Here is a 14,167-nt window from a genome sequence, read left to right as displayed (position 1 = left end):
TCTCACAGTCCCTGCGTCTGCCTTCCAAGACTTGGGTGGTTTGGTCAGAGCCTTTGCTAGTGAAGACCGAGGCAAAGAAGTCATTTAGAACCTGAGCCTTCTCCAAATCCTGTGTAGCCAGTTCTCCCGAGAGCATCTTAGAGGCAGCCCTGAAAAATCACAGTTCCAGAAAATAAACTTTCAGAACCAATTGTTCCATAAACAGGATTTTTAAGTGGATTAGTATCACTATTTTCCCATGATGAAATAACGCTAGTTCCTTCCCTATGCCACCACCCTCTGCAGTACCCTTAGTTCTTCCCAAACGAATGCATTTCTTGTCACAGTTAGCTGGAGTTGACATATGACTGTCCCTGCAAACTTAGTGAAACCTTCACTGCAGGCTGTTGCACCGGTGCACGAATGCACAAGGACTCTATAAAGCGTCTGCTGAACTTGTTTTGCAATACAAAAAATCTGCTTTATTACATTTTTTGTCATTAAAAGGAGTGCTGAAAAACACTGTTATACAATAAATTCTCACCACTGTCTTTCTGAATGAGATCACAGGACAACTGGGGTGTAAAGACCTTCTTTCTCTCATTAACTGCTTTCTGTGCTCAGCTCAAGTTACAACATGCTCAGCCAGGAAAGGAGTAACTAGGAAAATCCTCATGGGGATCTACTGTGCAGGCACCCTATGCTTCCTACTCAGTTGCACACTTCTTTTTCTGGTATTTTTTTGGTGCTAGACTTTGTGCAGCTCTGTGCAGTGTCCATGCTTAGCACAAGAGGCAAATAAAACTTAAAAATATTTATTATGATATGATTATGGTTATGAGTTATGATTATGTGGGAGATCAAACCCATCATGTCCAAGGTAAATCCACCATTGTGTACATGATTTTATGAAGTTCTGGAAGGTGCTGAGCATTCTGGAAAGGTGCTGAGTATTCCCAAATCCCACTAAAATAAGGATGCATTCTGTGGTCCAGAGATGGTCAGATTTAGTCCTCATCATCAGTGTGCCTGGTCTGGATCATTCCTCTGCATTATGTAGTGTTTCCAAGGTTGCATTAGGGCTGAAAGAACATTAAGGTAGTTGACAGCAGTCAGTGACCTTGATTCTGGGTTTGAAGATATATTTCAGAAAATTTTCTATAGATTTTCTTTGTAAACCTTTAAAGCATCTGTGCAAATCTACTGCTCACAGTTTGATATCTTCTCATTCTAATGATGCTGAAATGAATTAACAAAGAAATAAATGGCTAAATAAAGGTCCTAACTAGGACTTAAAAAAAATTAAAACAAATAATACTGTCAGTGCCATTAAGAGGTGGTTATCAGTTCATCAATGCATGACTTGAAAATAGGACAGATCTTATGAAAATCTGTTATTCTGAAATACTGAGTAGGAATTACAAGAAAAAAGGTCTATGGTTGGATTTGTCTCAGAGGACTGATTTTTTTCTGTCTTTTGTGTATTACCACAGAATTAATGGTAGAAGACATATAACAGCTCCAGAGGAGGATCTTTAAAAAAAATCTTTAAAAAAAAAAATAACTCCTTAGAGCATAATGGATGCTCTGTGACTACTTAATAGCAACATTAACCAAAATATTTTTATAGAGATGCATTGTAAAAGATCTCCTTTGACAAGTAATATAAAACATAGTTCTATTTAGATCATTTTAATTAGAGCTAAGATAATATGAAAACATAAACACATCTACCCAATATACAGTACTAATGAAAACAGCAAACAGTATTTGTGAGGGCATTTAATTATAGTTCAACAGGATACTAAAGCAAAAGTACAAATTAAAGCAGAACGCTTTTTATTGTCAGGAGTGTTTTGTTTTAGAATATTACTTCTACATGCATCTTTTTGCTTGGTTGAAGTTGGTTGCTTAGCTGGAGAGATTCTCTAGCTTCTGTTTCCTGATTCAATATAAGCACAAATTATACAGAAGAATAGAATGTTTTTAGTATCTGAACTTGTTACAGACCAAATTGTTGAAATACTGAGCATAAAGATATTTCAGACACTGAAAGGTAGCCATGTACATCTACACTAGTAAAACAAGCTTCTGAGCACTGGAAGGTTGCATCTATACTGTTGAATTTTTAACACAATCCTGGGAATAATTTTGATCCTATATGTCGTGGTTTAAACCCAGTCAGGTAACTTGTTCACTCACTCCCAGTGAGTGGTGCCGAGCTGACAACAATCGAGGTCTGTGTCCCCCCCCCACCGGGGTTCTCCCCCACTCCCGGAGGAACGGGGAGGAGGATCGAAAAAAAGTGCAACTCCCACGGGTTGAGACAAGAACAGTCCAGCAACAAATCACCACCGCTACTATCAACTACAACAATGATAAGGGAAAATAACAAGGGAAGAGAATACGATACCACCGGCCAAGAAAAAGAGTTCCACCCGGAAGCCCGTGTCCTTCCGGGTAACTCCCAGTCACCCCCCACCCCGGGCATGACGTGCTGTGGTATGGAATACCTCCCTGGCTAGCCTGGGTCAGGCGCCACGTCTCTGCTTCCTCCCGGCTTCCCCTCCTCCCTGGCAGAGCATGAGCCTCACAGAGTCCTTGGTCAGGGTAAACATCACTTAACAACAACTGAAAACATCGACTTCACCAACACTGTTCTCAGGCTGGAAGTCAAAACACAGCACTGCACCAGCTAGCACAAAGGAAAAACATGACTGCTACTGCTGAACCCAGGACACTATACTATTCTCTCTCTCCAAAAGTATCCACTGTCAGGCCTGATTTGGAATTTGGATGGGCCAGGGATCATTCCTGGTAGGTAATTCTGCTTTGAATACCCTGCTCTGAAGGCTAATGAATTTTAATAGTAGGGGCGTGAACCAATCCATGACAACTGCCCTGCCCCAGGACATATAATGCTTGGAAACAGCAACACAATGAGAATCTGGAAGATTAAAGCATTTCTGTAGTGCTTTGATGGGTATCACCAGATTCCTAGCATTTTCCTTTGTTTCTGTGTAGCACTTAGTGATTTTGAACTCCTCAGGTACTGAGTAATCCTGTATCATCATCCAAAAATGCACCAAATTTTCATACATTCATACATGCAACTTAGAAACCAGTCATCACCTTGAACCTTCAAAATTGGTAATATACAAATGTAATGATATGAGCAATTTTCATAATCTGTATTTCAAAAAAGGATGTTGCTAACAGTTGGAAGCTGAGCTTTTTATTTTTTAAGAAAATAGCCTTACATCCATTTTCCAACTGTTTCAGTGAAAATAACAGTTTTTTAATACTTGAAAGTTAGGAATTTTTTATAGCTAAGGTATAAGACATTCCTCTTATTTATCAAATTTATCTCTTGCAATTTGAAGCTCATTTCAAGGAATGTTTTCCCAGGATAGGAATAATGGTGTATCCTCAAAATCTAGTCACATCTGTCAAAGAGGAAAACTGCTTCGAAGTTATTACACTTTTTAGCATTCAGAACTGCTGGACTCCACAACCCACAGCTGCCTTATTGTTCCAATTAAAATGAAAGTAGAAACCAAGGAAAATGGAAACTGGACCATCTCTTTTTTCCCCCTTATTTATTTCCAGTCTGATTTGTCATCTGAGACAAGACCAGAGGTGGAAGATGGAAGGGGGCAACAACCTCTGACCTTTAATTACATATTCCAGTGGAGGACTTGTAAAGAAGAAGTTAATATAACATGCACAGAGGAAAACAGAACCACAGGAACAGAAAGTACTGTGGTTATATGGTACCTAGAATCACACTATGTGACTTCCTGACCATAGGCTGCAGGAAAGAGTGATGTGTCTGTGCCATCCTTGAGCACGTCACTGGCAGTGAAGTGATCAAAGTATGCCAGTGGGACAAGAGATTACTGTGAAGAAGTAGGAACTTGCTGCTTATGCAGGATGTAAGATATGTCTTTCTTTAAATTAAAAATCAGTCAAACAGAAATTTTTAGGACATTGGCACTATGATGTCATTAAAAATGAATCTTGTTTTAAAATGCACTATGCTTTTAGTAATGAAAAAGTATATACCGTTAAAAAACAGATAAACCACTTTTTAATATATATATATTTATTATTAAATTTCCATGATCATGTAAGGTCCCTGTTGTGGCTGCTTGGGCCGTATTTGTTGCCAGCCACTGTGTAATATCTGCCTTCTGCTTTTAAATTAAATTAAGATGCTGGGAAGTAAAAACAAATTTTTTTTTTTTTTTGTAGTCATAATTTAAGTATTATAAAATGAAAAAAAAAGAAAATTGTATTACCTTATTAAGACACAGCATCTCTTCAACAACATGGAATTTTGAGGCTTGACAGAATAAATAATTCAGGAGTCTAGTAATAGTTCAGTGCAGTCTTTCACTTCTAGGTGACATAGATGACTCAAACCTATATCCGTTGTAATCTCCAGGTTTGCAGTTTCAAGTCTACTTGATCATCTTAGTTCAGATCCTTTTATTTGGATAACTTCTGGCAGGATCATTGACTAACGAAAATGTATAAGGCCTGCTGATTTCTGCAAATCAAACCTGAGGTACTGGATACAGGAGTAAGTGAAGAAGCCTGTTTTTTTTCACAGGCTGTGTTTTACCAAGGAAATTATGAATGTTATGGGATTTTATATAAGTGCACATGAGCAAAAGAGACAAAGAGATGGTATGTTGGGATGTTGAGGCAGAGGATAGAAGACTGAGAAACCATGAAAGTGATGTGAAAGTTGTATTTGAAAGGGATGACAGAGGTTAAAATCAAATTCATTAAAGGACAATGAGAGGGTTGTAGTGACTGATAAAGCCGGTGGGAGATAAAACTGTTACGGAGTTCGTTTGAGAGATCTTGATGACAAAACCACAGAGAAAGCAGAGAAGCAAGTTTTGGAAGACCAAGTAGAAGTGGAATCAGCTAGGATACTGTCAAGAGTGGTTTAGAGTAAAACAAGTTGTTTTCAAGGGAATATAACAATACATAGGAGAAAACAGAAAAAGCAAGAGGTAGAAGGGAAAATGAGTATGTGCAATTAGAATGGGATCTTAAGAAAGAAGAAAGCTGGAGAAAGGAAAATTTCTGAAGTAGGAGTGAATCGATCAGGGAATGAGAAGAATGGATTCATCTGGGTTGGTACCAAAATGAGGGATTTATGTGGGCACATGGCTACACCCATATGATGTTGTATATGTGAGATGAGCCTGAGAAAGGGGCTACAGCATTTTACTTTCTTTGCTAAGTTTGCATTTTATGTAATAGCTAGAATTTGAGAGTGTGGGTTCAGTTCTTTATACTATCATACATTTTCTGCATGGTATAACACAACTGAAGCCAGTTTTTATATTATGCAGGACAACTGGAATTTGTCAGGATTTACCAAAATGCAGAATTTCCTCAGGCTCATCGGGTCTTAGTGGTTTAATGAGCTACACATCCGTCACTGGGAGAGCTCTATACCCTAGTTCAGCATCTGTAAAATGGGGCTAATAGCTCTGCCATAGTGCAGAGGAGTGTTGTGAGAATTAATTCTTTAAAGACTGTGATGGTGCTATGTACACAAATCCCAAAGATAAATGAAGGCAGAGTCACAAGCTTATATTGCAGTACTTCAAAGCTGGAAAAATATTTTTAAGTTAACTGAAGAAAAGAATTTTGCCCTACTGCCTCTGCTAAATGTTATGAGAAATATTTGAGTAATCCCTTGTGTGCTTGCAGTGTTACATGGGAGTCATGGTAGCATTAGAGAATTTACATGCAACTTCCATTCATGGGAACACTGTAAGTCATTACTTGCCTCTGACAGTATGTGTATTTTGATGCCTTTCCTGTTTTGCTGTGTTCAAAGTGGCATCTTTCATTGATATATGTTCATTACTGATTTAACATGCAAATATTTTTATTAGAGATGATTTGAAAGTCATTTAAAATGTGTTATTACAATATCTTTCAAAATTTTTATTGGTATATTTTTGCTTTTGCATTGATAAAGTTTCTTCATTAGCATGATTTGGTATGCTGGTTTAGTGTTTTTCTGGGTCAGTATTATGCCGAGTGAAGTAATAGTCATGAAGAAACACTTTAAGCAAAATCAGTCATTAAGGAGGCTCACACGTAACAGGTAAATTAAATACATGAATGTAATGAATAAAGAATATCTACTTAAGGAAAAATCTGCATATGGCTATGTAGCATATGTGCTGGGGTGAAATTAAGCCATAAAATTGCTACAATTGCACAAGGGTTTTCTCCATGTGTTCAGGTGTTTTGGTTAGTATAAGGAAGACGTGTAGTGGACAAAGCTGCTTTTGGTATAAAGAATGAAGGAAAAATAATCTCTTTGGGACAGAGTTTTGTGTTTATACAATCTCCACAGCTATAGAACCCTGACTACATTTCCTGGACATTACAGTATTCCATGTAGTAAATAATCTTCGAATTATTCAGGACCTATCAGAAGTTATCTTAGTCAATGTAATTTAGAAATGGCTTTGGCAGATGCCATTCAGGAACCAAGGTGCAGGACTCCAGTATGTGACTTGTTAAATGCTGGCTACACATTCCGCCAGTAAGGCTGGAATTTGACTCCATATTCTAATACATGAAGTGTTAGAGTGTGTCTGTGTGTGAGCTACAGGTGGGATTCAATCTGGGACTGAAACACATATGCTTTTGACTCTGTATATAAGAATTTCTGTCTAATTTGCATTATAACCTCCCATCATGCTCAGGATAGATGTGAGGTTCAATTCTCTCCCCAAAATGGCAGCTGGAGGCCAGGTAGGGTGCCCCAGGGATTCTTCAGTGATGGCAGATACCTGAGCTAAGGGCAGTGAACTGACTAGAGTGAGGTGATCTGTTCTCTGGACTGTATTGATTGTATTGACTAGATTTCAATTGACTGTAATGAGAGCTTAAATATTTAGTGGAGATGTAAATAGCTGTGCTGTAAATTTAGTTGTTTAAATCCAGAACTGAATTTAATCCTAACTATAAGAAAAGATTATTTTTTTTCCTACAGTTTTTGTGTAAACTGTACTTTAGAGAGACACAAGCAGAGGGATGCAGTCAACACAAACTGGTTTACTGCATCTCTCTTAGCATATATTATATGAACAATTAACATACTTTAACAACATAACATTTTACAGGACCAAGCAAAGGTGCAAAAGGCTTCTCTAGCTATCTACAAAAGCTCAGATGCTAGATTCTTGTGTAATTATGTGGAAAAATTATTGGCACATGTTGGCAGATGGACCTTGTTAACTCCAGAGAATGTAGCAGAAGTGTTTTGCTGTAGAGTACTAGAGGCTGCGTGGGGTGCTGTACAGAATCATTAGATTGGAAAGACATTAAACTGAGATATGCTTCTCTGAATTAATAATGTCAAAGCCCCAAATAATATAGGAAGTATTTTACATCACGCAGGTCAACAGATGGTTGCATATTATTATCATGAACAAACAGAAAACATGTTTCTAGCTTTCCATAATCAGGTTTGAAAACCACTTCAGACTTATTTTATATCACTGACCCATGTCTTCAGAACAAATCATAGCTATTTATTGATGGACACATTTTTGGAATCTGTGAGCGTTTGTAAACTAAACTGATCTGTAAAAGAAGCTTCAGAACAGTCTGGGGTGGGTTTTTTTTTTGTTTGTTTTCCCCTTCACCCTCCTTCCCCAAGACCTTGCAGATGGCTTTGTGAAAATAGCTTTGTGAAATAGCTGATCACCTTTAAGTTAGTGAAAGGCTATATGATGTATCAGATGCTTCTGGGGCATCCCAGCTGCCTTTTGTGATAGGAAGTGTCTCAATTTAAGAATAACTGGAGATTTCACACATCGTGTTACTTGAAGTGTCACCTTTTCAACTCAGAAGCAGAAGTCCTTCAAAACCACAAAAACACCACTGCTTGGGAAAGGGGCCAGAAACGTGTTTCTAAAAGAGTGGAGTTCTATTCCAGTTTTAGACATGATTAGGTCATTGATTCATTTGTTGTCCAGCAAAAGCATGCAGTTTAGGTTTAATTAATACACATGAATATTTTTGGTCTGATGCGAGAGTTATTTTGGCTCAGGTCCCAAGCAATGGCTTTTAACCAAACTGTTTGATGTTGGAGTTTGTCCCTTTTTATTGAACTCTCCTATGAAATCACTAGACTTAGGAATCAGTCTTTCAAAGCAAAAGCTTCTTTTAATTGTTAAAGTAAGTAAGTAAATCCCCTCAATAGACCATAAATAAGTTCCAGATGAATGCCTGAATTTACTCTTCACAATATTTCTTAGTTTTAACAGGACACAGTTAAATCACTTTGTGCCCAACACAACGTAACAACCAACATTATGCAGACCTAAACCTATTCAGTTTTTTGTTCGACATTCCATTAAAAAGAGTGAATTTTTAGTGAAAACAGTCTGGTTCTGTATTTGTAACACAAACATTGTGGACTCATAGCATAAGGACTCATAACCTAAAAATGAAATAGACCACAAACAAAATTGAAAATTACTCCACTGGGATAGATTGTATTTTAACAGGTAGTTCTAAGTAAGCGATGGTGAATAGCTTCATGGTCCAAAGAAGATCTTATTGCTCCCAAGGCAACAATTTGACACTAATGATGCTAATAAGAAGCAAATTCTTGACCTTTACAAATATTCTGACCTGTTAGGCCTGGCATGCTAATAAAAGAAGAGTTAAAGTGCCCTTTACTCTCTTTTTCTATTTACTTTTCCCATCTTTATTTATCTTAGACAGTCATTCCCGAGATATTTATCACTGTCATGAAATAAATATACTGACGGCTGTAAACTTCGAAGCAGGGCCTATTTCGGAGATGTTTATTGGTTTAGGTCATTAGTCTTGAAGCATTAAGGAGTATGGTTAGTGTTAGGATATTTTGAGTATGGAGCCATATGGCTCCTGCAACAGACTAGCGTGACATTGCAAACTTTCAGTGGTCTGTGTCTTATAGTCCATGACATCAAGCACTAAGGTTATACCTGTATTAATAAGTAGTGCAATGCGATTGGAACAGATTTATTATTGAAAAACATTGTTTCTGACAGTTACGCTGTATAGATTTAACTGGTTTTTAATTTGGACTAGCATTAGTGTGATCCTATGGTCGAAAGGCCATGAAGAGTTGGAGCACATTTTGTACAGTCCTGGAATGTACTGTGATTTAGATCCACCAAAAAGGAATGGGCTTCTCATGCTCTGAAGCTGCTCTGCAGTCCAAAACACAGTCATTCAGTGCGGTCAATTCAGAGGTTCACTTTGAAAGTGAATAATACAGATTTTGAAAGTGAATAATAAAATTGATACAAGCTATTACAAAGTTTTTCATTATTCCATGAAAACTCATGAAGAAACTTTGATTTTCATGTATGTTTTTAAAGCTGACACTTTTCCCCTCAGCTTCTGGAAATTTCAGTTTTGAATATTTACGGCAGCCGTTTATAAATAGATTAAACAGCAGAAAGCTGCTTTCGAGTGACGAGTGCTTGTTATTATTTTGTAAATTCCATTAAGCAGGCATCAGCGGTCTAATTGTTTTGCAAGATGTGCCCAGCAATGCAGCTGGTGAAGAGCTCCCTTTCTTATCGAAAGATGATTACAATTATTATATGTAAGGCTGTAAAACACCATTTTATTTTGAATTAGATTGATTAGAATGGAGACCTGCTTTTTTTCTGATAAAGATTAATCCAGATTTTTGAAGGAAATTATCTCTCCACACCACAGCTTGGCATATGAAATGATTTTTGCAAGTATAACCTTTGAACCAAATAAAAACAGTAAAAGGAGAGAAACCCTATTTAAATTTATTACCTGTCAAGTAATGAAAACTATGCAAAAAGTCTGCATTTTTCACTCTTTATTTCTATTTTTCTTGTAGCCCAAGCAGCGCACATCAATAGTATCTTCTCTGGAATTTCACCGAATGAATCACAGCCACAATTATTTTGAAATCAACACATCCATTGGCTGTACAAGTTTTATTTCTACTCCTGCAATCAGTCCAGCTAATTATTCCTTTGGATCTTTGGAATGCAGTGTTGAAGAGAAAGAACTTCCAGGTATAGAAAAAAAAAGCTTACTTTGCCTGTCAGCAAGGCTTTACAAAACTATTGGTCCTTGGGCTTATGCTGGAATTGCTATTGTCTTTGGTAGTGAAATACATTTATCATAAATACACGAAGTTATTTCTTATATTTTTCCTGCTGCTTAAAAAAGATTCTCATATTCTGTGACCAATATTTTTAAAATATACTTTTTCCTGAATGTTATGTTCTGAATAAACCAAACTTTGTTTTACAGAAATGTCATGAACTTAGGTATTGTAGTTTTTGAAATTACAATGATTCAGGTAGATACCTACTATCATCTTTGTGTGGCCAGCATACTTGAATATCAATTTCAAGTTGAGAAAATATAATTAGAAATCATTATGTAACCATCAGTAAAGATTAGGAAAGGAAGATTTCTAAGTAACCTGACATTGTTTCTGCAAGTAGTAGTCATTGAATAGTTAGGGACGTGCTTCAATAAAGCAGAACTTTGATATATTTGCTCTGATGATGAGTATAATAGAATAATAGTGTGATTGTAACTGTGAAGTTTTATCTGTATATAGAAGTTTACATAATGAAAATGCTTTAAAAAGGATTAGAATAGTTTCTTCTTCACAGACCAAAACTTCAAGAGCAAGAAAGTATTAATAAACTATGCATTTAGCTACTTCTGCCCCTTCAAATTTCATATGCGAGTTGCTTTATTTAGGCTAAACTTGTAGCAGAAGACTGTAGTATTTTGGAAAGCCAATGTATTGAAACAAATGTCTTTTGGTAGCTAGTTTATATGATCTGCAGATGGAATTATTTCTTTTAAAGGTATACTGTATTTAACATATAGATAGAAGTAGATTAATATAAAAAAACAGAAATATTGAAATTCAGTACATACTTATCAGTTGGCTTCTGGAGCATTGGTCTTTAAATGAGATGAATCCTCTACATTCCTAGTTGTTAGGCTTTGAAAGTTCTGAAAAGTGTTGCTTTTAAAGGATCAAAAAAATTAGTTTCCTACTTAGATCAAAGGAAAACTATGTTTTTAAAGAACTTTCATGAAATAAGTTGAGTGAGAAATCCTGTTATTGTGAAGAAAAATTTAAAATGATCAGAAATTATTCATATTATTTTTCTTGGCCTTTTTCTTGGATTTTTCATTGTCTTTGAAACTAAAGAACGTGCTTATATTCACAGATATGGCAAATCTTTTCAAGCCTATCTGGAAATAATTAATTTGAATGGTGTCTTTTATTCCTAGGTCTGGTGTCTTTTGATTCTTTAGGGTTTTGGGTGGGTTTTATTGTTATTGGTTTTTTCTACTGTAAAGTCTATGCAGAACAATATCACAATTTTATTCTGCGTAGTTGAATGACACTTAATATGTCTTGATATTTAAAGGAAAATATAAGAAAACAGAACATTCACTGGAGTTAGATAATGAATTTCTCCAGACTTCTGATGTTGCATGGTTTTGGTTAAATTCTGCATAATATCTGGATTTGTTTTACTTTTATCTTTGGTTAAATCTACAACAGATTGCACTCAATAACTTCTAATAACTGCATTGGATTTGGTCTGAAATTGGAACTATAATCTCATGCTTACTAGAACTGCACATTTTTAATTTGTGGATGATTTGATTTATTGATTGAGGTGAAGCTGGATTTCCTCTTGTCTCTGCATAGAAAGCTAAGAAAAATTAACAAAGGCAAAATGACTGAAGTTCTAGGCATCTTCTACAAGTTTTTCAAGAGTACAGTTTACCAGAAGTAAATTGTTGATTTACCATCTTTAAGTGACATAATTATGATAGAAGTGGATACTGATTTCTACCCTATAATTATTTAAGTAAAATATAGGATCACAGGTGAGACACAATCTGAGCCTGAATGAAAAAAAAAAAAAAACAAACCCCAAAACATTTTACTTTGCTCATTAAGGTCCTTTTGACTCCTTAAAAAAGGTAGGTGAGTTGTAGTTCTGCAAGTGACAAGGAATACTAATGTGTAAAGAGAAGAGCAAAATCCGGAAAGAGCAGATCAAAAATGTCTTTTCTTTAAAATGTCTCTGATTCTTGTTGTTTACCCGGATTGTTAAAAGCTGAACTTTCAATAGTGAAGGTTAGCAAGGAGTAGCAGAAGCAGAGTTCTGCTACAGCTTTTTTTCTGCTTTAGCTAGCTGTTGTTTCGCTGAAAGGTTCCTTGTTCCTTTTCCAGATCTACAGTGAAAACAAATACAATTCATCATATGTCTTGATTATAATCCTCTGAATTGCCAACTTGTTCTGAAAATTCATGGAAGACCTGCACCTTAGAAGAATGTTTAATTCATTTATAATTGAGGATTAGCAGAGGGATTGGACTAGATGATTTCCAGCGGTCCCTTCCAAATCTGATGATTCTGTGATTTGTGTGAATTTGAGTGTTTCATTCTATATTATATTCTTGGACATTTATGTGTCTCATGTTTATTTTAAAAGCTGTCATCAGCAAAAAGCAATGAATTATTTTGTCATGCTTATTAAGGTCAAGGGTCTTCTGGTTGACCAGAAAGAGATAATATACAGAAGGAACCCATTTTCATAACTGCAGCTAGTAGTTTTCTGTTGTCTTCTTTGAAACAATCAAAATGAATTTACAGGATTTCTAAATCAGGAACTGCCATCTAAATAAGGAATTAGTATTTCCCTACTCAATTTCAGTGTTTTCATATTTTCTTTGGGGAAACTTGTAATGATTCATTATCATTTAGACAAGAATGGGAGATGAATACAGCAAAATAATTATTCTGATTCTAAAAGTCTTCATCATTTTACCTCTACCTCAAAAGTCTGCTACCAAAGAAGAATCAATCTCTTGTAACTCTTGGTGGATTAGAGAAAACTCCTTTTTATTTTGGGGATCACAGTTCTACTCTTAGTGTTTGCTAATTCCCTACATTCCCTGATTTGAAACAGGGATCCTGATTTTCAAGGAGTGTATTTCTGTCAAGTAGAAAAACACTGACCTCTACCACAGTACTATATTATCTGACTGACAGCATATGACAACATTTTCTGATTAATTAGCTGCAGAGCTGTCCACATACAATGGTAAGTATGTGCTTTAGCTTTGGCATTGGATGGCCTTGTTGTGTAAACAAAACTATGTGTTTCTTGCGTGGATAGTAGAAAGCATCTTAGTACCTGGTTGCCTGAAAGCAAAATATAGATTGTGTTAGTTTTGAACTTTAACTGGTGGAAGAGCCAGCAAGTTGGTGGGAACTCTTCTCTCACTCTAGTGTACACAGGGTGGACTGTGAATGAAGCTTTGGTGTGGCCTATTTTCACAGCTTTATTTGCAGCAAGAACATGGACTTCATAGAAGTATTCTCAAATTCAGAGTGAATGATTGTCCTTTTATAGCATTGTATTTCAAGTCAAGTTGGAAATAAGTGGATGCAAATACTAACAGCTGCTACCATTAAACTTTCTTTATTAAAAGTGAGTCCACTCCATAGGACAGGGAGATCATTACTGAGTGTAACTCTGTCATGGCAAGATGGTAGTCATTTTCTTGATCATCTGAATTCATGTTTAGTAGGTATTTTTTGTGATAACAAAAATGAAAAATTAAAAACCTCATAATCAGTTGATGGTTTTGTGTGTGAGATGTTCCTTATGTAACTTTGACCATGAAGACCAGTAGATGTGCAAGATCATTCACTCCAGAAGAGGGCAGTCTGGGCTTTCAGGAAGATGCCTCTTTACTATCATAGCTCTATGCCTTGTTATATGCATCCCCGAAGTTCTTTTGAAACTGTAAATTTCAAAGATTAAAGGCAGCAAAACTGTGGCCATCTTGGTAACATCAGCTTGGCACAATCAACACTTGCAGTTGAAATAGTCACTCTGGATTATGTTATTTTTCATTTCTGCTTGATCAGTCAGAATAATGGGTTTTTCTCTTGTTTCACTGAGTATAATTGCGTTGTGATATTAAAAAGACATTTCCGTGGATATTCTTGTTCTGTTTCAGGTCAGGAAATAGATCTGTACTCATATGAATGTATGCAGCAAAAATGCTGACAGTTGCCTGTAGGTAATCTCATTG

At 36.1% G+C, this 14,167-nt stretch overlaps 1 protein-coding gene across 11 annotated transcripts in view; it reads left to right on the top strand.

Moving 5' to 3' along the window:
• ANKS1B (ankyrin repeat and sterile alpha motif domain containing 1B) overlaps nt 1-14,167 on the top strand; it is a 441,168-nt gene that overhangs the window by 156,958 nt on the left and 270,043 nt on the right. For all 11 annotated transcript variants that reach the window (XM_057425330.1, XM_057425361.1, XM_057425317.1 and 8 more), the window contains one exon: nt 9,905-10,085. In XM_057425330.1, coding sequence (XP_057281313.1) covers nt 9,905-10,085 — 181 coding nt within the window. The remainder of the gene's footprint in view (nt 1-9,904; nt 10,086-14,167) is intronic.

The sequence above is a fragment of the Pezoporus wallicus genome, unplaced genomic scaffold, assembly GCF_028554395.1.
Source record: "Pezoporus wallicus isolate ANWC-B61680 ecotype Strahan unplaced genomic scaffold, APGP_CSIRO_Pwel_v1 scaffold_3294, whole genome shotgun sequence".
Taxonomy (NCBI): domain Eukaryota; kingdom Metazoa; phylum Chordata; class Aves; order Psittaciformes; family Psittacidae; genus Pezoporus; species Pezoporus wallicus.
The sequence above is the reverse complement of the archived record's forward strand: the minus strand, read 5'-3'. Positions and strand labels throughout refer to the sequence as shown.